Source organism: Canis lupus, chromosome 5 (genome assembly GCF_048164855.1).
Source record: "Canis lupus baileyi chromosome 5, mCanLup2.hap1, whole genome shotgun sequence".
Classification (NCBI taxonomy): domain Eukaryota; kingdom Metazoa; phylum Chordata; class Mammalia; order Carnivora; family Canidae; genus Canis; species Canis lupus.
This window is the reverse complement of record NC_132842.1, coordinates 73,245,359-73,265,191: the sequence shown is the minus strand read 5'-3', so window position 1 is coordinate 73,265,191 and position 19,833 is coordinate 73,245,359. Positions and strand designations below refer to the sequence as shown.

General features: G+C 38.4%; 2 protein-coding genes and 1 long non-coding RNA gene across 4 annotated transcripts in view; 2 read left to right on the top strand and 1 right to left on the bottom strand.

Annotated features, from left to right (window-relative positions):
• Nucleotides 1-13,870, top strand: part of STX12 (syntaxin 12) — a 37,355-nt gene extending 23,485 nt beyond the window's left edge. Inside the window, exons 5-9 of the mRNA XM_072827571.1 lie at nt 4,754-4,797; nt 6,307-6,412; nt 9,804-9,876; nt 10,576-10,658; nt 11,855-13,870. Coding sequence (XP_072683672.1) covers nt 4,754-4,797; nt 6,307-6,412; nt 9,804-9,876; nt 10,576-10,658; nt 11,855-11,947 — 399 coding nt within the window. The 3' untranslated portion in view covers nt 11,948-13,870. The remainder of the gene's footprint in view (nt 1-4,753; nt 4,798-6,306; nt 6,413-9,803; nt 9,877-10,575; nt 10,659-11,854) is intronic.
• LOC140634091 (uncharacterized) overlaps nt 1,318-19,833 on the bottom strand; it is a 20,452-nt gene continuing 1,936 nt past the window's right edge. Inside the window, exons 1-3 of one of the 2 annotated variants that reach the window (XR_012031641.1) lie at nt 18,540-18,923; nt 10,673-10,821; nt 1,318-1,537 (exon numbers count right to left, since the gene is read on the bottom strand). This is a non-coding gene — a long non-coding RNA (uncharacterized lncRNA). Of the gene's footprint in view, nt 1,538-10,672; nt 10,822-18,539; nt 18,924-19,833 lie in introns of those variants that run through there. The other variant, XR_012031640.1, reaches the window with a different exon arrangement.
• The window catches only part of PPP1R8 (protein phosphatase 1 regulatory subunit 8), a 21,778-nt gene continuing 20,853 nt past the window's right edge, over nt 18,909-19,833 (top strand). The window contains exon 1 of the mRNA XM_072827568.1: nt 18,909-19,040. The gene's annotated coding sequence lies outside the window, so the exon portion shown is untranslated. The remainder of the gene's footprint in view (nt 19,041-19,833) is intronic.

The following is a 19,833-nucleotide window of genomic DNA, read 5'->3' as shown; positions in this document are numbered from 1 at the left end:
AGTACACGAAGAAACAACTCTAAACAAGAACCAGTAGAAATAACAGTGAGGTGAAATGGTCATACAGAAACTTCATGTATTAGAATAAGATAACTGTCCTTATTGTATTTAAAGAAAATCTTGGAAACATGTGCAGGAAGCAGGAGACTACAAAAAACTTCGGAAAGGAGTCAAAATATTATCTAGAATTGAAAAATATAATATGGAAACTAAAAACTTTATGGATAGATGATTTAACTAGAAAATAGAATATATTTTCTAAACTAGAAAATAGAGTATATTTTCTAAACTAGAAAATAGAGTATATTTTCTAAACTAGAAAATAGAGTATATTTTCTAAACTAGAAAATAGAGTATATTTTCTAAACTAGAAAATAGAGTATATTTTCTATTATGTATCAGCATGTAGGACAGGGGGTTAAGAAGTTAAATAGGAAGAAAGATTATGAGAAATGGAGAATGAAGAGAAAGGATCTGACTTAGTTTTAATTGGAGTTTCAGAATAAGAGTGGAGCAAACATAGAACAGAGGTGTTATTTAAAGAAGTAATGGCTGGTAATATTTTAGGACTCATGAGAGACACTGATCTGCAGTTTCAAGAAGCCCAACAAATCTCAAAAGGAATAAATAGGCTGTCATCTAGATGCATCAGAGAGAAACTTCAAGACCAAAGACAAAGGGGAAATCATAAAAATAGCCAGGGAAACAATAGAATACCTTCAAAGATGCAGTAGTTGAATTGGCAGTTGACTTCTCAAAAAGCAGCAGTGGAAGCCAGTTGAGGGCGATCTTTAACGTTCTAAAGGACAATAACTGTCTACCTAGGATTCTAAACCCAGTGAAAGATATCCAGAATGAGGGCTAATTAAAGACATTTTCAGTTAGAAGTGGGTTTGCTCTCAGCACACCTTACTTAAGAACATTCTGGAAAATGTACTTCAGGCAGAAGGAAGGTGATCCCAGATGGGAAGGCAGAAAAGCAGAAAAGAATGAAGAGCAAAGAAAGTGGTAAATATGTGAAAAGGCAAACTACAGACAGGGTGAAGATACTGCTATATATATAATTGACAAGGGATTAGTAACCAGAATATATACAGAATATATAAAGAATTTCTATGAATCAGTATGAAAAAGATACAACCCAGTAGAAGAGTATTTTCTAAGATTTTTCGATCTCAGGACCCTATTACACTTAAACATTATTAGGGACACCAAAGAGCTTTTACTTGTACGAGTGGTATCTATTGATACATATTAGAAATTAAAAGTGTGAAGTTTTTTAAATGTTTATTCATTTACAAATAATAATAAACCAGTATATATTAACATAAATATATGTGACATTTTAATTAAAAATAACTGCTTTTCCAAAACAAAAATTTAGTGGGAAGAGTGGTATTGTTTTCATTTTTGCAAATATTTTGAAAATTTGGCTTAACAGAAGGAAGCTAGATTTTCATATAGGCTTCTGTATTCAGTCTGTTGTGCTATGTTGTTTTGGTTGAGGTATCTGAAGAAAATCCAGCCTGACAGCGATCTGCAATTAGAAAAGGAAGGAGTATTTTAATTAACCTCTTCAGATCATTGTTTATATTATTCTTTGACGCATCAAAATTTGACAAAAGTTAGTGGAATTGTAGAGTCTAAAACCATGTTAATGACTTTTTCATACTCTACTATATCCAAATCTGTTGATATGTCTTATATTTTGATTGGATCTTTTTTCCATGTATGATTTTTATATCATGTATCTATCATTTGGAAAATACTGATTCCCTGAGTTATGAAGGTCTTCCAAATGTTGATATATTTCATTATACAATATCAAAAGGTATAGTATCTTTAGTTTTATCAGAAAAGTCTTTTGGAGACTTAAAGAGAGTTGTGAATTTCTTAAGTTCACAAGTGATAGATAAAAGTTTTCCAGCATTCTGTTTTTTAATTTGAAAGCTAGTTTTCTATCACTGGCAACACACACTGTCCATTGTTTTCCTTGAAGTGACAGGCTTACATTGTTTATGTTCAAGAACTTATCTGCCAAATACCCATTTGAATAACCATAGGTTGTCAGTTATTCCTTATATGTATCATATATATAGGAGTTTGTGTGTGTGTGTGTGTGTATAAACAAATTTTTTAAAAAATTTATTGATTTATTTATTGGAGAGGGAGAGAGAAGGAGTGCACAGAGGGAGAAGGAGAAACAGACTCCCTGCTCATCAGGGAGCCTGATATGAGGCTCAATCCCAGGACCCTGGGATCATGATCTGAGCCGAAGGCAGACACTTAACCAACTGAAGCACCCGGGTGCCCTAATATAAACAGATTTTATTTTAAAAGCTTATGTATTTTTTAAAGCTTATAAAAGTTTTATTTATAAACTATATTAAATAAGTAAAATTATGTTCCCTAAAAGAAAGTAGGTAGTTTACCCAGCAACTCAATTACATGCATTCTTTTCCTGGAGATAAGCTTTGTATTTCTGTAGGCAGCAGAAGTGCTTTATGTGTATTTCCCATCTCATCATACAGGACTTTTTTTTTTTTTTGAGACCTGTATTGAAGTGTTGAGATTTACTTAATCTATAATTTTAATGGCTTTGTTAAGGACAAATTGGCTTTTTCACCTCTTGTGTATAGTGATGAATATAGTAACCCTAGAACAGTTTGGTGTCACTGCCTTGGATTTGTGTTAAAATGCCAGCAGTTAGGAGTGCCTGGGTGCCTCAGTTGGTTGAGTATTCAGGTCTTGATCTCAGGCTCTTTTTTTTTTTTTTTTTTTTTTTTTTTTAGATTTTATTTATTTATGTGTGTGTGAGAGAGAGAGAGAGAGAGAGAGGCAGAGACATAGGCAGAGGGAGAAGCAGGCTCCATGCAGGGAGCCCGATGTGGGACTCGATCCCGGGACTCCAGAATCACGCCCCGGGCTGAACGCAGGCTCTAAACCATTGAGCCACCCAGGCATCCATTTGATCTCAGGCTCTTGAGTTTAAGCCCCACATTGGGGCTTGACATACTTTAAAAAAAGTTTTATCCACCACTGCTGTGGTTTGTTTGTTTGTTTGTTTGAAGTAGGCTCCATGTGATGGGGTGCCTGGGTGGCTGAGTCGGTTAAGTGTCAGACTCTTGATTTCGGCTCAGATTGTGATCTCAAGGTCCCGGGATTGATCCCTGCATCAGGCTCTGTGCTCAGCAAGGAATCTGCGGGAGATCCTCTCCCTCTTCCTCTGCTCCTCCCCCTGCTCACGTGTGCGTTCTCTCTCTCTCTCTCTCTCTGAAATAAATAAATATGGTCTTTAAAAAAAAAAAAGTAGGCTCCACACGAGCCCAATGTGGGGCTTGGACTTATGATGCTGAGATCAAGAATCAGACACTCAACTGACTGAGCCACCCAGTCTCCACCACTCTTTGTTCCATGGATGTAAATATCAACACAGTGAAAACGGCAGATAACATTTTAGTATTATTTTGAGTAATGGTCAAACAGATGGAAAAATACTCAACTTAATAGTCATGAAATTACAAGTTAAAACCACAATGAGGTACTATTTCATATCCAAATGTAGGGCAAAATTTTAAAATTCTGTGAACACTAAGGGTGGTTGTTATGATGCAACAGGAACTTTCCTCCCTGGATGGTTATAGTGTAAATGGGAACAATCACTGGAAAACATTTTGGTTGTAACTTCAGAACACATTAGTTCTACCCTAGAGAAAACTGTAAATGTTTATAACAGGATATAAGAATGTTTATAGCAGCATTATTTGTCTAGTCAAAAATTGGAAGCATTTGAATGTCCATCAGCAGAATAGATAAATGTGCTGTGGTATATTCACATACTATAATATCATACAGCAAAGAAAATAAATGACCCACAGTTACATTCAGCATCAGGGACGGATCTGGCACAATCAGGCATGATCCAGTCAAAGCATGAAAGAATACGGACAGTATAATTCCACTCACGTGATGTTCAAAAGCATGTAAAGTGTTATAGTAAATAGGGATACATATATCACTATATTAAAAATACAGGAAAATGATCACTACAGTCAGGGTAGTGGTTACTTTAAGGGTGCAGGAGGGGGCATTGTAATTGGAGGAGAGCACAGAGGTAGACTTGAGGACACTAGCAGTGTTTTGTCTCGATTTGGGAAAAAAGTAAAAGTTAAAAAACAATAAGAAAACCTCATGGTGTTCCTCTAGGGGGGTAAAATTTTGAAATTTTCTTCGTTTTGCTTGTTTTTTTTTTATTACTGCTATTTTAAGGAAGGAAAGACTTTAATGGGAATAGATTGCTCTTTTAACTTTTTTTAATACATGCATTAGACTGATTTTTGAAATGAGTCTGCCACTTTAGTGCCTGATATGCCATAAATGTCCATTTTTTTTAATGTTTACATATTCTGAAAATTTATTTCCTTGCAAGTTTTCAACTCTTTCCCTTATTTTACCCCCCTGAAGATTATAAAATAAGTTATCACTATTACTGTTGTTTACTCCTCTCTCCGATCCGTGTTATCTCCATCCTATTCAGTAAGGTTACCATTCTGAGCCCAGATTTGATTTCAACTACTTCACACCCATTTTCTAGTTGAGACAGATTGCCAGAGCCCTGTGTCATCTTACAGATCCTGTTGGAGCCAAGGGAATGTTGCTTCTTTATACTGTAGCGAAAGGAAGCCATTGTTTTATGTGTCTGTCTGTGGCATGTTTCTGGATAACAGCAGCAATAATGCCATCTGCTTTCTAGGCGGAGGAGAGGCAAAGAGAGGAGCAGCTCGTCTCATTTGATGGGTAAGGAATTTTCCGTACAACCTGCTGGCTAGTTGAGATGGGATTCTATACTTTCTACTTACTTCTAATTTTCAAAATCATGTGGAAAAGAATGAAAAATAAAGGGAGACCTGGGGTGGGTGACTTATAATCCACCAAATAAAATAAAAGTCAAAACCTTGGGCTTTTCCAAGATATTTGAATATGGAAGGAACAATTTCAAGGTGAGTAAAAAAGCCAGGGAAATCCCCGATGTCTTTGTGTTGGGGTGAGAGCTTGCCTCACTAGGAATAAGTACAAATACACAAATCTACAGATGAAGATTTTACCTCTAATTCAGAAGTAAGTTTTTCAAAGTTCTTGGATCTCTGTTTACCATATCCATCCAAAATGGAGGCAACTCGTTCTTTTAGGAGTAGTACAAGACGAAGCAAACAGTTTGCATCTGAAAGACATCTTCTTTCTTAATTTCTCCAAACTGAATTAACTAATTCCATAGAAATGTATTGGTGATATTAATTCAGAATGTAAATTGCTTTATCAAAGATACGTATCTCTCTCCCCACTACACTGTGAGCACCTCAAAGGGGTGCCTGCAGGGTGCTGTCTTACTCCGTTTTTGTTTTTTGTTTTTGTTTTTAAAGATTTTATTTATTCATTCATAAGAGAGACAGAGAGAGAGAGGCAGAGACATAGGCAGAGGGAGAAGCAGGCTCCCTGTGGGGAACCCAATGTGGGACTCGATCCCAGACTCCAGGATCATTTGACCTGAGCCAAAGGCAGAGGCTCAACCACTGAGCCGCCAAGGCACCCTCTTAACTCCGTTTTGTATCTCCAGCGCATGGAGGAAATACTGTGGAGATGATGTCTGCTTTATGAACATTGTTGGGAAAATGCTTAATACTGAATTTTCAAAGTGTTGTCTAGCATCATAGCATTTCTTCTAAATATGGTACCTGAAAGAAGAGTTATAACATTTCAGTAGCTTTTTATTTTAGTTTTCTCTTAAGAGGCATTTAACCGAAAGCATACACCCTCAAGGAATGTTCTGAAAACCAGAAGGTGTAAATCTGTTAGACTAATTGGAGATGCATTGACAGGTCGCTTAGCCTGCTCTCCTCCACCCATTTAGTACCCAAGAGACCATCTCAGCTTGCACTTTGAGAGTGCTCTAGAAGAGGATGGACCAGTATGTTTCATTGACTTCAAGTCTCTGTTTTCCTTGTCTAGCAAACCCTAGCAAGATTGCAGAGTGCACCCCTGACTGGAAAACAGCAAGGAGTCCCATCCCTCATAATCCTGCTGTATCTCAGTTTTGCTCAGGGAAGCTGAGACTTTGTTTTCTAGGTATTATCAACTCTTTGCCTCCAGTTATGAAAACTGTGACCCTCAAGTACTTTGTATTGTTACCAGAGGAAGTGGAGCCATGTAATGTCCTTGGATAAGTCCTGCTGGTAGTAGAAATGTTGTAAAGTGTCTCATGCACACTTTACAGAGGAAGAATCAACTAGTGTGCTTGTCTCCTTGCAGCCATGAGGAGTGGAACCAGATGCAGAGCCAGGAGGATGAGGTGGCCATCACTGAACAGGATCTGGAACTTATTAAAGAGAGAGAAACAGCCATTCGGCAGCTGGAGGTGAGAGCCAGGTTGTGTCTTTTGACTCCATGTATCTACACTCTAATCCACCTGGATTTTCTCTCATTTATTATGAAAAAGCATGAAATGAATTCTTATTGATTTGCATATTATATCTTAATGTAATTATGGTGAATATGAACTACTCTTATGATGGTACTGGTCACGGTGCCTGAGAAGACTCAAATCCTTTCCTCAGTTACCATATCTTACATGGTTTCTGTGAGAATATGCATGAAGAACAGAGTAAGGCAAACAAATATTTTATTCCTCATTAAGACTTTGACCCCATGGCACCTGGGTAGCTCAGTTAGATAAGCATCTGTCTTTGGCTCAGGTCATGATCCCAGAGTCCTAGGATGGAGCCCCTCATTGAGCTCCCTGCTCAGCAGGGGGTCTGCTTCTCCCTTTCCCTCTGCCCCGCACCCTATTCATGCTCACTCTCCCCAGCTCTCTCTCTCTCTCTCAGATAAATAAATAAAATCTTTGTTTTTTAAGATTGTATTTATTTATTCATGAGAGACATAGAGAGAGGCAGAGGGAGAAGCAGGCTCCATGCAGGGAGCCTGATGTGGGACTCAACCCCGGCACTCCAGGATCATGCCCTGAGCTGAAGGCAGACTCACATAACCGTTGAGCCACCCAGGCATCTCAATAAGTAAAATCTTTTTTTTTTTTTTTTTTTTTTTTTTAAATTTTTTTTTTTTTTTTTTTTTTTAATTTTTATTTATTTATGATAGTCACACACAGATAGAGAGAGAGAGGCAGAGACACAGGCAGAGGGAGAAGCAGGCTCCATGCACCGGGAGCCCGATGTGGGATTCGATCCCGGGTCTCCAGGATCGCGCCCTGGGCCAAAGGCAGGCGCCAAACCGCTGCGCCACCCAGGGATCCCTCAATAAGTAAAATCTTAAAAAAAAAAAGACCTCCCCCCACCCAGACCTCAATGCCAACTTCAGGTGGGATTCTATGGAGAGAGCCCCTTTGCTTTGTCTGAATAGCTCAGAATAAAGGCAGGCCAAAAAGTTGGCTTAATTTTTGTGCATCCCAAAGTCGAATCCCAAGTTGTGGATATGACTTTAGAGCAGAGAAACAGGAACAGTTTTTGAGGTGAGGGTTGAGGGAAAGGTCTTGAGGATTTTCTAACCTGATTTTCCAACCTTTAACTTTATATAATGACTAGTATATTCTTAAACCTGAAGAATTTAATCCTCCATGCAGCTAGAATGTCATCCTTGAGGGCAGTGAGGAGAAGGGGCTTGCAAAGGGGAGAAACTTGGAGTTCCTCAATGACCTTCATCTGTGGTAGTGGCTCTGAACTCTGAAAATGCCTTAGAGTCACTTAGAGATTTATTTTCCAGATACTCAGCTGTTCTCCCTCATTCATCAACTGTTATTTTAGGCTCTGTGAAATTCCTATTTTTCTAGGCTAGAAATGGACGAATAGCCATAAGTTTTTTTTCTTAAGATTTTATTTATTTATTCCTGAGAGAGACACACACACACACACAGAGAGGCAGAGACACAGGCAGAGGGAGAAGGAGGCTCCATGTAGGGAGCCCAATGTGGGACTCGATGGATTAAATCTGGCTGTTGATGGTTGATTTCAGCCTCTAGCCCTCTGATAACAGAGGCTTTCCAAAAGACTTGTTCTTTAACTTCAAGTGTGGTTGAACAGGATTTGTTAGAAGCACCAAAAGATAGTTTCCTTTCTTTTACCACTTAGGAAACTTCAAGGAATTTAGGATCTTTGCTCCAGGAGTGGGATGAAGACTAAATATAATTATTTATTTTTGAGAGAGAGAGAACCAGGAAGAGAGCACGAGCGGGTTGGGGGTGGGGGCAGAGGGAGAGGGAGAAGCTGACTCCTTGCTGAGTAGGGAACTCTATGTGAGGCTTGAACCTAGGACCCTAGGATCATAACCCAGGCCAAAGGCAGATGCTTAATTGATCGACCCACTCAGGCGCCCTGTATATTTCTTATAAATCCCAGTTTCACATGCATGTTACATCCAAGCTGGGCTGTTTGCTCTTTTTTTTTTTTTTTTTTTTTTTTTTGGCTGTTTGCTCTTTAACTCAATCATCTGCTTGTTTATATGGCTTCTCTTTTGCTGTAAGGTATACCTCAAGTTGTACCTCTCCTGCAAGCCTTCCTGTGCACACTTTCCTTTACCATTTACCAGTCACTTCTATATAATGACTTTTCTTATTTATCTTGTTGTGTACTGACTCCACCCCTGTTAGTCAGCAAGCAACTCCTCCTATTATGTTAGTCAGCAAGCAACTAGTAGACTGTCCTGATTCCAGCAGACTCTTAGTGGGTAATTGATGTGCTGGTAAGCTCTTGCCAAGTTATGGTTGGGAAGCTGTGGCTTTCAAGGCATTGTTTTTATCCTAGCCTTCTAAGAGGCAGTGTATTTCAATTGCAAGAGCAAGTGCTTTAGAGATACTCTGGCTGCAATGCTTAGTTTCTTCACTGACAAGGGTTGTGACTAGACAGGTAGATAACCTTCCTGAGTGTTATTATCCTCAAAGATACTTGACTTCGTAGAGTGGCTGGTTAATGTAACTATCAAAGAGGCATAGTAATGTAATGAAAACATCATGAACTTTTCATTCTGAGCTCTGCCACTTGCTAGCTTTGAGACCTTGGGATAAGTCATCAAACTTTTCTGAGCCCCAGTTTTCTCTTATTTATTTATTTTTTTTAAGATTTTATTTATTTATGAGAGACACAGAGAGGGAGAGAGGCAGAGACACAGGCAGAGGGAAAGCAGGCGCCATGTGGGAGCCTGACATGGGACTCGATCCTGAGGTCTCCAGGATCACACCCTGGGCTGAAGGCTGCGCTAAACTGCTGAGCCACCAGGGCTGCCCCCCAGTTTTCTCTTGTGTATGATGGGGATAATATATGTCTCATTGTGTTGTCATGAGGACCAACTAATGATTAGTAATAGCTGACACTTAGGAAGTGCTTATTGCACAGTTCTAAGAACTTTAAATATATCAATTTATTTAGTGCTTCTGCGCTTTAGTATGAGATAGGTACTGTCATTGTCCACATTTTAGAGGGGGCAACCCAGAGAGTTTCTTAACCTAAGATGGTACAACAGGACGGTGGAAGATTAACTTCACACAGCAAGACTCTGGATCCTCTCTACTAGGCTCCAAAAGTCTGTGTTTAATTACCTACCTGGTATAGTTCTTAGCACATAATAGGCATTTAGTAGCTATTAATTAACTTTATTTTCATTTTCAGTTTATGGAGAAAGGGTGATTTATAAGCCTTAGAAACATCTGTGTTATGTTTACAGCCAAAATTTTAGCTAAGTAGAAGGAATTGAATTGTCTAACGTGTTGCTTAATGTTAATTGTTTTTTGTGTTCTTTAGGCTGATATTTTGGATGTCAATCAAATATTTAAAGATTTGGCCATGATGATCCATGATCAAGGTGATCTAATTGGTATGTATCGTTGATACTTTTAACCTCAAGGTGAGTTGATAGTTGGTACTGAAGAAGTACCAACTTCTTGGTGTGAAGAAGTCAGTAAGACATGTCTTAGGAATTTAGGAATGCCATTTAAAAATTATAAAATTCATTTTTTAGTCCCCTTTTTATATTGTCAAATATAGACACTAGTGACATGGGCATGATTACTCAGCTCACTTGCCATAGCCTCTTTTTAGGTCTTTGGCTGTTTAGGGAAATAGCTGTTGTCTTCCCAGCTTTTATCTCCGGAAACTTGCACAATTTTGGGATTAGTAACCTTTTTTTTCTAAGCTTTTTATTTGGAAATGATTTCAAGGTTAGAAAAGTTACAAAAATAGACTACAAGGAATTCCTTAAAACCTTTACCCAGATTTACCTCTTAACATTCTACCCTCATTTGGTTTAGATTTGCCCTCTATATTTCTCCAAATATACATGTGTATACATAATTTTTCCTGAACCATTTTGTGGTGAGTTGCCTACTTCATAATCCTTTATTCCCAAAGAACAGAGTTATTCTCTTACCCGGTTAGTAATTTTGATTACATGGCTGGCTAGTTGGAATGGTGGTGGTGAAACCAGGACCAATGACATAAGGAGTATGTTTAATTTACAATCTTGAAACATCAGTTATGATAAAAAATATCCACTGCCCTTCTTTGTTTTTTGCAGACAGCATAGAAGCCAATGTGGAAAGCTCAGAGGTACATGTAGAGAGAGCCACGGATCAGTTACAGCGAGCTGCTTACTATCAGGTAAAAGCACTTACCAAAGAAAGTCACTGTGCTGTATACTTCATGAGCTGTCACATCTCATTGACACATTGAGAGCAGCTGCAGCCTTTTGCTTAGGCTAAAGCTGGAGGCAGGTGGTCATAATTGCACTCCAGTCCATTTTTAATATTTTCTTCAGAGAAATCTACAAAAAGATATCAGTCCTTGAATAAATTTACAGAGAAGTCTCAGCTACAAAGCTAACCCCGTAAGCTGGCATAGTACCTAAATCTGGTAGAAGGCTAATTTTATATTCTTAACAGCTAAAATTTGTTTCAATTAGTATAGGAATAGGTACAAAGTATGACTTTGCAGGTACTTTATGTTGACTACAGCCATAGAGGATAGACATAAAATCAATTCCAACTGCTATTGTGAATAAATAGGGAGTTATCCTGTGGAGGTTATTTTTCTATGAATAAATGGAAGTTAATTGTTCTATGTTGTAAGAAGTGATATTCTTTTACATATTAGATGAAACTCTGGTTTTATGACCCTTACTTGGGTCTTTATCTCAAGTATTGCAAATATTGTGAATGCGGTCCTTTTCATTTCCCATCTCTTTGGTGCTATATGGCTTTTTAGAAATAAGCAGCATTTCGGTCATTTCCCATGTTCCTAGGATTGTTGTATTTTACCTGGAAATGTTCTTGAAGAAATTTGTATTTAATAATAGTGTTTCCTTTTAAAAACTGAGTGATGATGTTGGTGTCAGACAGTAAAGGAATTATGAAGTAAATTATATACATTCACTCAATATTATATTATGCGGGAATTACAAGAGATGTTTATGAAGAATTTTTAATATTTTTATGCTAAAATGTTAAGTGAGAAAAACATCGAACATCATACAGTATGATACCAATTCTGTCAAATAACAATATGCATAGATAAAAGATGATGAGAAAACACATTCAGAATGTCAACAGTTTTATCTGTAGGTGATTATTTTCTTTCTGCATGTCTGTATTTTTTATAATGAACATAACATTTTATAATAGATATAAAACCTTTATTAAAATACACATGAACAAATAACTTATTTTGTTACAAATACTGCCTAGATAGGGTTAATGCTGAATTACAAGGAGGCAAATTTATGAAGCACTCTTGGAGTCTTAGATATGAGAAATTTTACTTGTTTCATGAGGGTCTTTTTTATATATTTTTCTCCTCAGAAAAAATCTCGCAAGAAGATCTGTATCCTGGTGCTTGTCCTGTCCGTGATTATTGTAATCTTGGTATTTATTATCTGGCAAATTTATAAATGAAGTGATTGCCTCAGAGCTGCCTTCTGCTGAGCTGTTTTCAAGGGCACGTGCTTATTGGAGTCTTGCCAGAACAAACTGATCACAAGAAGAGAGCATACACCAGAATGTCCTGTAATAATTTAGTTAGAAAATAACTACTAACTAGTCCTTGGAATTAGTGACCTATGGAGACAGTATTTATCAATTTATGTATACATTTTATTGATTTCTCAAATTAGGAATTAATTTATGTGGATTTTGCTTTCTCTTGTATTCTGATTGCCCTTCATCTCAAGTGTTTACTGAAAATTCCATTCTTGATATTCTTGTTTTGACAGGTGACACTACAGTCTTGTAATATTGTCATTTTATGTGTCTACTCGATTCACCTTTTTGCTAACAACTGAGATAGAATTACTTTCTCATGGCCAGCACATTGGAGTCTATCAGAAACTGTATAATAAGCTGGTACTTTTTATTATTTAACATTTTAATTTGTATTTCCAAGGAGCCTATTCTCTATCTGCTTTGAAAGATTTTGGCAATGTATTTAACTGGAAAGTAAAAAATTACACATTTGATCTGGATTAAAAGTATCTATTAGAGCTGGCCATTTGGCAAGGTACCTGTTAACAGGGTTTAAAGTTTACTTTATTATCCACTAATGTCATCCACGGCAGTTCATCTGTACAGATACTAAACCATCTTGTTCAATTTTTTTTAAGAGGTTAATTTAATTAACATTATTATGCTCTCTGGGGTCCCTCTCCCCCTGTCTGTATAGAAAGGGAGAATTAGACAAAGCATGCTTTTGGAAAGCAAATAGGAATTGTTTGGAATGATTTAAACTTTTTGTTGTTGTTCACTTGTGGTTCTACATTCCTGGTGAATGATGAATATTGCTGTCAAAAGGCTGCTCCTTCCCCATAAGGGTTGCTGGGCATTTGATGGCAGGAAGATTTTAAAAGCTAGACTGAAGTTGGTCTAAAATTTAGTTCTGTGAACCTGGTGATAAAGCAAAGAAAAGGTTCATTTTTGTAAATACTGCTGGTTTGGAATAGTGATGTTAGACTTACCCTAATTTATGAACAAGAGATTAATCTCCGTGCATAGTTTTAGACAAAAAAGATGTTTCAATAAAATATTGTTGTCTTGTAATAGAAATGTTGTCCACTTCCCTTTTTCACACAGGTCTAGAGCAGTTAAAGGCAATGTAATTTCTGTAGGCTCTCACATAAGAGTGAATTGGGCCAAGAATTTCAGTTCATCCTTTGGTGAATTAGAGGACTGAGCTACCCTGGATATATTTATATTCATTTCTTCCACTCCCTTTAATGTTACTTAATCTCCTTTTTCCCTAACTAATGTGAATAATAGGGAAACAAGGGCCCAAATGCCTACGTTTCTTTGTACTCTTGCACCATTCCACTCCTTAATACAAATAAACATTTTAAAAGCTTTTGTAGTAGGTTTTTATGAGTTAACATGCAGCAGCTATTAGATAATGTGCTGTCCTGGGAAAAATTGAGATTGGCAAGAAGGCTGGAGATCAGGTGAGGATTGGCTTCGGGGTGGAATAAGGGCGCTGCCGCCCCTTCCTTGAAAAATAGGATGGAGCTGTTGGGGTGTCACAGTGGCCTGTGCAGCAGCTTCAGGGCTAATTCCTTGGTTCTACAATCATGGCCCCTTCAGCTCAAATTATAGACAGGCTTGGATACATCATTTGTAACATTCAAGAAAAAATTCTTGATTGTGAAAAACTATCTCAATCTGGGTTAAATGAAGCTATCAGAATTCTGTTCTATAATACTGTGTAGTCCAGTGGTGGTGATAATAGTGGTCATGGGTAGCAAATACGACCTTGGCTTAGAATTTGAATGGCCTGGAGTTTACGGGGTTGCCAAGAGGTTCTGCTAGATGATCTTAATAAACCTGCTCACAGAATCCTCCTTATCTGTGCTTTGTTTGTCTTTGGTGGGGAGGGGCACCATGCCCTAAGACAGTGGTTCTTTTTTTTTTTTTTTTTTTAAGATTTTATTTATTTATTCATGAGAGACACAGAGAGAGAGACAGAAACACAGGCAGAGGGAGAAGCAGGCTCCACACAGGAAGCCCGATGTAGGACTTGATCCCGGATCCTGGGATCATGCCCTGAGCCAAAGGCAGACGCTCAACTGCTGAGCCACCCAGGCGTCCCAAGGACAGTGATGCTTAACCATGGATTCATATTAGAAGCTAAAAAAAATACTGATACGTATGTGCCCCTGCCACAAGATTCTATTTTTTTTTTTTTTTTTTTTTTTTAAGATTTCATTTATTTGGGCAGCCCCGGTGGCACAGCGGTTTAGCACCGCCTGCAGCCCAGGGTGTGATCCTGGAGACGCGGGATCGAGTCCCACGTCTGGCTTCCTGCATGGAGCCTGCTTCTCCCTCTGCCTGTGTCTCTGCCTCTCTCTCGCTCTCTCTGAATAAATAAATAAATCTTTAAAAAAAAAGATTTTATTTATTTATTCATGAGAGACACACACAGAGAGGCAGAGACACAGGCAGAGGGAGAAGCAGGCTCCCCTTGGGGAGCCCAATATGGGACTTGATCCCAGGACCCCCGGGATCATGACCTGAGCCGAAGGCAGATGCTCAGCCACTGAACTACCGAGGTGTTCTGTGCCACAAGATTCTAATTCAGTTAGTTTGGAGTTTAGGCTGGGCATCTAAAAGCTCTGGATAATTCTCATGCATAACCATGGTTGAGAAGCATTAGTTTGAAGGTCAAAAACTAGACTGGAACACAGAAAGCCTGAAGAATCTTGGCTTGCCATTAACTTGAGGTAGATATTTGGACAAGTCATTTAACCCGAAGGCCTCAAGTTTTGTCAGTAGCTGTCTTCTAGCTATAAAATTTTCTGATTATAAAAGTCACGGGGGAGGGGAGGTGGCTGGGTGACTCAGTTAGGCGTCTGCCTTTGGCTCAGGTAATGATCCCAGGGTCCTGGGATTGAGCCCTGCAACAGGCTCCCTGCTCCACAAGGAGCCTGCTTCTCCCTCTCCCTCTGCCTGCCACTCCCCCTACTTGTGTGCATGTTCGCACTCTCTCTCTCTCTCTCAAATTAAGTCTTTAAAAAAAATCACAGGAGTTTGGCTTGAACATACAAATTCTGTTTGCCTCTATATTCCTGTCCTTTTCTCTTCCCCTTTATCCTTCCTTTATGGAATGTTCTAGAAGGACTAAATCTACCATTCTCTCAAGTGAATTAAAACCATAGTACTATAGAGACGTCTAGGTGGCTCAATGGTTGAGTGTCTGCCTTCAGCTCAGGGCATGGTTCTGGAGTCCTGTGATCGAGTCCCACATTCGGCTCCCTGCAAGGAGCCTACTTCTCCCTCTGCCTCTCTCTGTGTGTCTCTCATGAATAAATAAGTAAAATCTTAAAAAAAAAAAAAAAACTATAGTACTATATAGGGTAAAGCAGAAATGTCATTCTGGGCCCTTCCTCTGGGAATGTTCCAGAACAAGAACTTGTAGCTGCTAGACTGTTGCTTCCAGGGCAGGTTTTGTCTTATTTGCTAAGGGATGGTGATGCCACTGCCTTATACCATTGGGCAAACATATCAAATTGGAATTGCCATTGTGTCAGCGCAAAGTAAAACACCCTAATCCTCCTCTTTTTTTTTTTAATTTTTAGATTTGTTTATTTATTCATGAGAGACACAGGCAGAGACACAGGCAGAGGGAGAAGCAGGCTCCTCACAGGGAGCCTGATGTGGGACTTGATCCCCGAACTGGGATCACGCCCTAAGCCAAAGGCAGTCGCTCAACTGCTGAGCCACCTAGGGGTCCTGCTCCTCCATTTTTAAAATTTAAGTATAGTTGACATATAATATTAGATAGTTTCAAGTATATACAACATAGTGATTTGATATCTATATACATTATGAAATGGCCACCACAGAAGTCTTGTTATCATCTGTCACCAGAGTTTTTACATTATTGATATTACCTATGCTATATATCCCCATGAGTTATTTTATAACTGGAAGTTTGTGCCTCTTAATCCACCTATGTTGTCTGCCTCTGATCCTTCCTCACTTTGATAACCAGCAGTTTGCCTCCTGTATATATGAGTCTGTTTCTGTTTTGTTTGCTTTCTTCATTTGTTTTGTTTTCTAGATTCCATAAAAGTGAAAAGTATTTGTCTTTCTCTGACCTAATTTTATTTTATTTTTTGAAGATTTTATTTATTTATTCATGAGAAAAAGAGAGGCAGAGACATAGCCCTGATGTGGGACTCGACCCCAGGACCTCCAGCATCACAACCTGAGCCAAAGGCAGATGCTCAACCACTGAACCACCCAGGTGCCCCTGACCTATTTTTATTTAGCCTAATACCCTCTAAGTCTGTCCGTGTCAAAATAGCAAGATTTTATTCTTTTTCATGGCTAATATTCTATTGCATATGTATATGTACCCCATTTTCTTTATCCATTCATCTATCGATGAATACTAGGGTTGCTTCCATGCCTTGCCTATTGTAAATAATGCGATGAACATAGGGGTGCATATGTCTTTTTGAATTAGTGTTTCCATTTTCTTCAGATAAATCCCCAGAAGTGGAATTGCTGGATCATATGGTAGTTCTATTTTTATTTTTTTCTATTTTTAATTGAGGAAACTCCGAACTGTTTTCCATAGAGACTATGCCAATTTGCATTCCACCAGTGCACAAGGATTCCCTTTTCTCCACATTCTCACCAACACTTGTTATTTCTTGTCTTTTGATACTTGTCTTTTGATACATTCTAACAGGTGTGAGGTGATGCCTCATCGTGGTTTTGCTTTGTATTTCCCTGATGATTGTGATGTTAAGTATCTTTTCATGTGTCTATTGACCATCTGTTTCCTTGGAAAAATGTCTACTCAGGTCTTCTGCCAATTTCTTAATTGAATTTTTTTTTTATATTGAGTTGCATGAGTTCTTTATATATTTTGGTTGTTAACCCCTTATTGGGTATATCATTAGCAAATATCTTCTCTGCCTGCCTCTCTCTCTCTCTTTCTCTCTCTCTCATGAATAAATAAAATCTTTTAAAAAATATTTAATTTATTTATTCATGAGAGGGATCCCTGGGTGGTGCAGCGGTTTAGCGCCTGCCTTTGGCCCAGGGCGCGATCCTGGAGACCTGGGATCGAATCCCACGTCGGGCTCCCGGTGCATGGAGCCTGCTTCTCCCTCTGCCTGTGTCTCTGCCTCTCTCTCTCTCTGTGTGACTATCATAAATAAATTTTAAAAAAATTAAAAAAAAAACTGTTATTTATTCATGAGAGACACACAGAGACACAGGGAGAAGCAGGCTCCATGCAGGGAGCCTGATGTGGGAATCAATCCCGGGACTCTGGAATCATGCCCTGAGCCAAAGGCAGACGCTCAACCGCTGAGCCACTCCGGGATCCCCCAAAGCTTTTGTTTTTCATCACTAAATGCAGACCAGAACCCAACTCATATTTCAGTCTATCCTGTTTCCTAGGGCTAGGAATCACCTGCTTCTTCCTGCTTTTCTAAACATGTTAAGTGTATCTCTAAGTTTCACAGGATATTTCAGTATTGTTTTCCAGTGCTATGAAATACAACTTTAGACTCTCCATTTAACTAGGATATAGTGTGAAGGGTTTTGATACCCAACACCTGATCTACTTTTAGGCCAATTGAGTAGTTTATTTTAATACTGAAGCAAGGGCAGCCTGGGTGGCTCAGTGGTTTAGCACCACCTTCAGTCCAGGGCATGATCCTGGAGTCCCAGGATCAAATCCCACATCAGGCTCCCTGTGTGGAGCCTGCTTCTCCCTCTCCCTCTGCCTATGTCTCTGCCTCTCTCTCTGTTTCTCTCATGAATAAATAAAATCTTTAAAAAAAAATAATACTTAAGCAAAATGAAATTTGGTTGAGTACAATGTAGCACTTAATTTTTAAGAGGTAAACTTGAAATGATAGGATTTTTTTAATGTTGGATTCTGATTATGGACTAAGTTTTGACCAGCCCATGAAGAAATGAGAAAAATGTAGTGGGCTTTTTAAAGTACTGTCTTGAGTCTGAGATAATTTGACCTTCCAACTTTTTAAAAAGGACATTTCAAGACTATAAAAATGAATAGGTGGTGATGTCAGAAGTCTTCATTTTTAAATCTCCTTAGTTGACAAAATAAAAGTTGGCACCACTATATTACTTTTTTCCCCCTGGTCCATGACATCTTTAATGTCTATGAGACACTCATTTAGACTAGCCCATCACTTTACAATTGAAGCAGCTGAAGCCAGGAATGGTAGTCTAATACAAGAATTTAAAGGCTAGAGGAAATGCTCTACATGTGCATGGTCATTTGTGAAAATATTTGAGCCCTTACTACCAGTAATTTACTATGTTAAATATAAAATTTATATGTTCCTGCCTCCTTTTTATGGATCAGGAAAATGAGGCATAGTAAGTAATCTGCCCATAGGGCCACACAGTTTAGGAATGATGGAACCAGGATTTGATCTCAAGCACTCAGACTTTAAATCCACACCTTGAGACATACTACACTGCATTTTTGCATCACTGATAGAACTGTCCTGCTCACCTCCTCTTTCATGAAGCATTCTCTAAAAATCTGGAGTAGTGACAATTTCTGCCCAATCTTTTCTTTGGTCAGCACCCTGTGAACTTTTCATTCACCACCCTGCTAAATGAAGCCTCTTGTTTGTAGTATCCATTTACAATCACAATTTTTTTCAGCATCTCCATTTGATCACTCATAAATAAAAGATGTTTTAAGAAAGTTTTCTGACATCAATATGCTTCTAATATCTCTAGGTTCTCTTCTACAGAGGTCTCAAAGTCTAAGAAATTAATCTTAGTTGAGATACCAAAATCCCAAGGCAGCTGGCCCATCAGGTTTTCCATTTCAGGGACTGCTGCCCTTCAGTTTGCTGATCTATACTGACATCATTGGCGCCCAAACAAAGAGCATTTTGCTTTATAAGACCTAGGTAAATGTAAGGTGCCATTACATCAGAAGCCAGTGTGAATGTCAGCTGTGCTGGAAACAAGAAACATGGCCAAGGAGTGAAGAATTATAAGGGTAAGAATATAGCTTTAGGTTTCTTAGGTGTATAATCAGCACTAGAAGGAATTAAATAATGGACTACAGACAAACTGAGTAATTGAAAGGCAGAGTTGATAAGATGTTATCATGTCACTGTTACCTAGAAGTGGCTTCAGTACCACCTTATGCCTGAAAAGGGCATGGAACCTAAAAGTCCTGGACAATCTCTGTAGATAAAAATACCTCATTATTTTCTGTACACTCAAAACACTTGAGAATAATTCCTTCTCAAGAATCATGTACTTGTGCTCAAAGGACGACTGATAGCCTGTTTTCTTGAAACTAAGTTTAGAATGTGTATTTTTCTTATAAGCCTGGTTTTTGGAATCATGTCTGAAAAAGAGAGTATTAACAGGCCATTTGATAAGTGATCCAATCAGCATCCTTGCTGGATAAGTTTACTGTGCTTTTGAAGGTCAGAGGAAGAGATAAGTCTTCTGCCTGCCTAAGAATTTAAAAATCCAAGTTAACATAATGCTGCAGTTAAAGTTTGATGCCTTGGAGATGTCAAAAGGGCAAACATCAGGCTGATGTTTGATTTAAAAATCCAAAGGACCAGTGGCAGGGAATCAAAAGTAACTCCATCATAAAGATAACTTGTGGTGCAGTGCCTGTTTTTGGGTGAACAATAATTTTGCAATTGGTGTCTTTAAAAAAGGCCAGGTGATCCTCTCATGTTTTCTACAAAAATGAAAGTGTTGGGAATCAGTCGTGTGCTAATAACAAATCTAACTATCAACATCTAAGTATAAGAGACAGTGGTGATTTA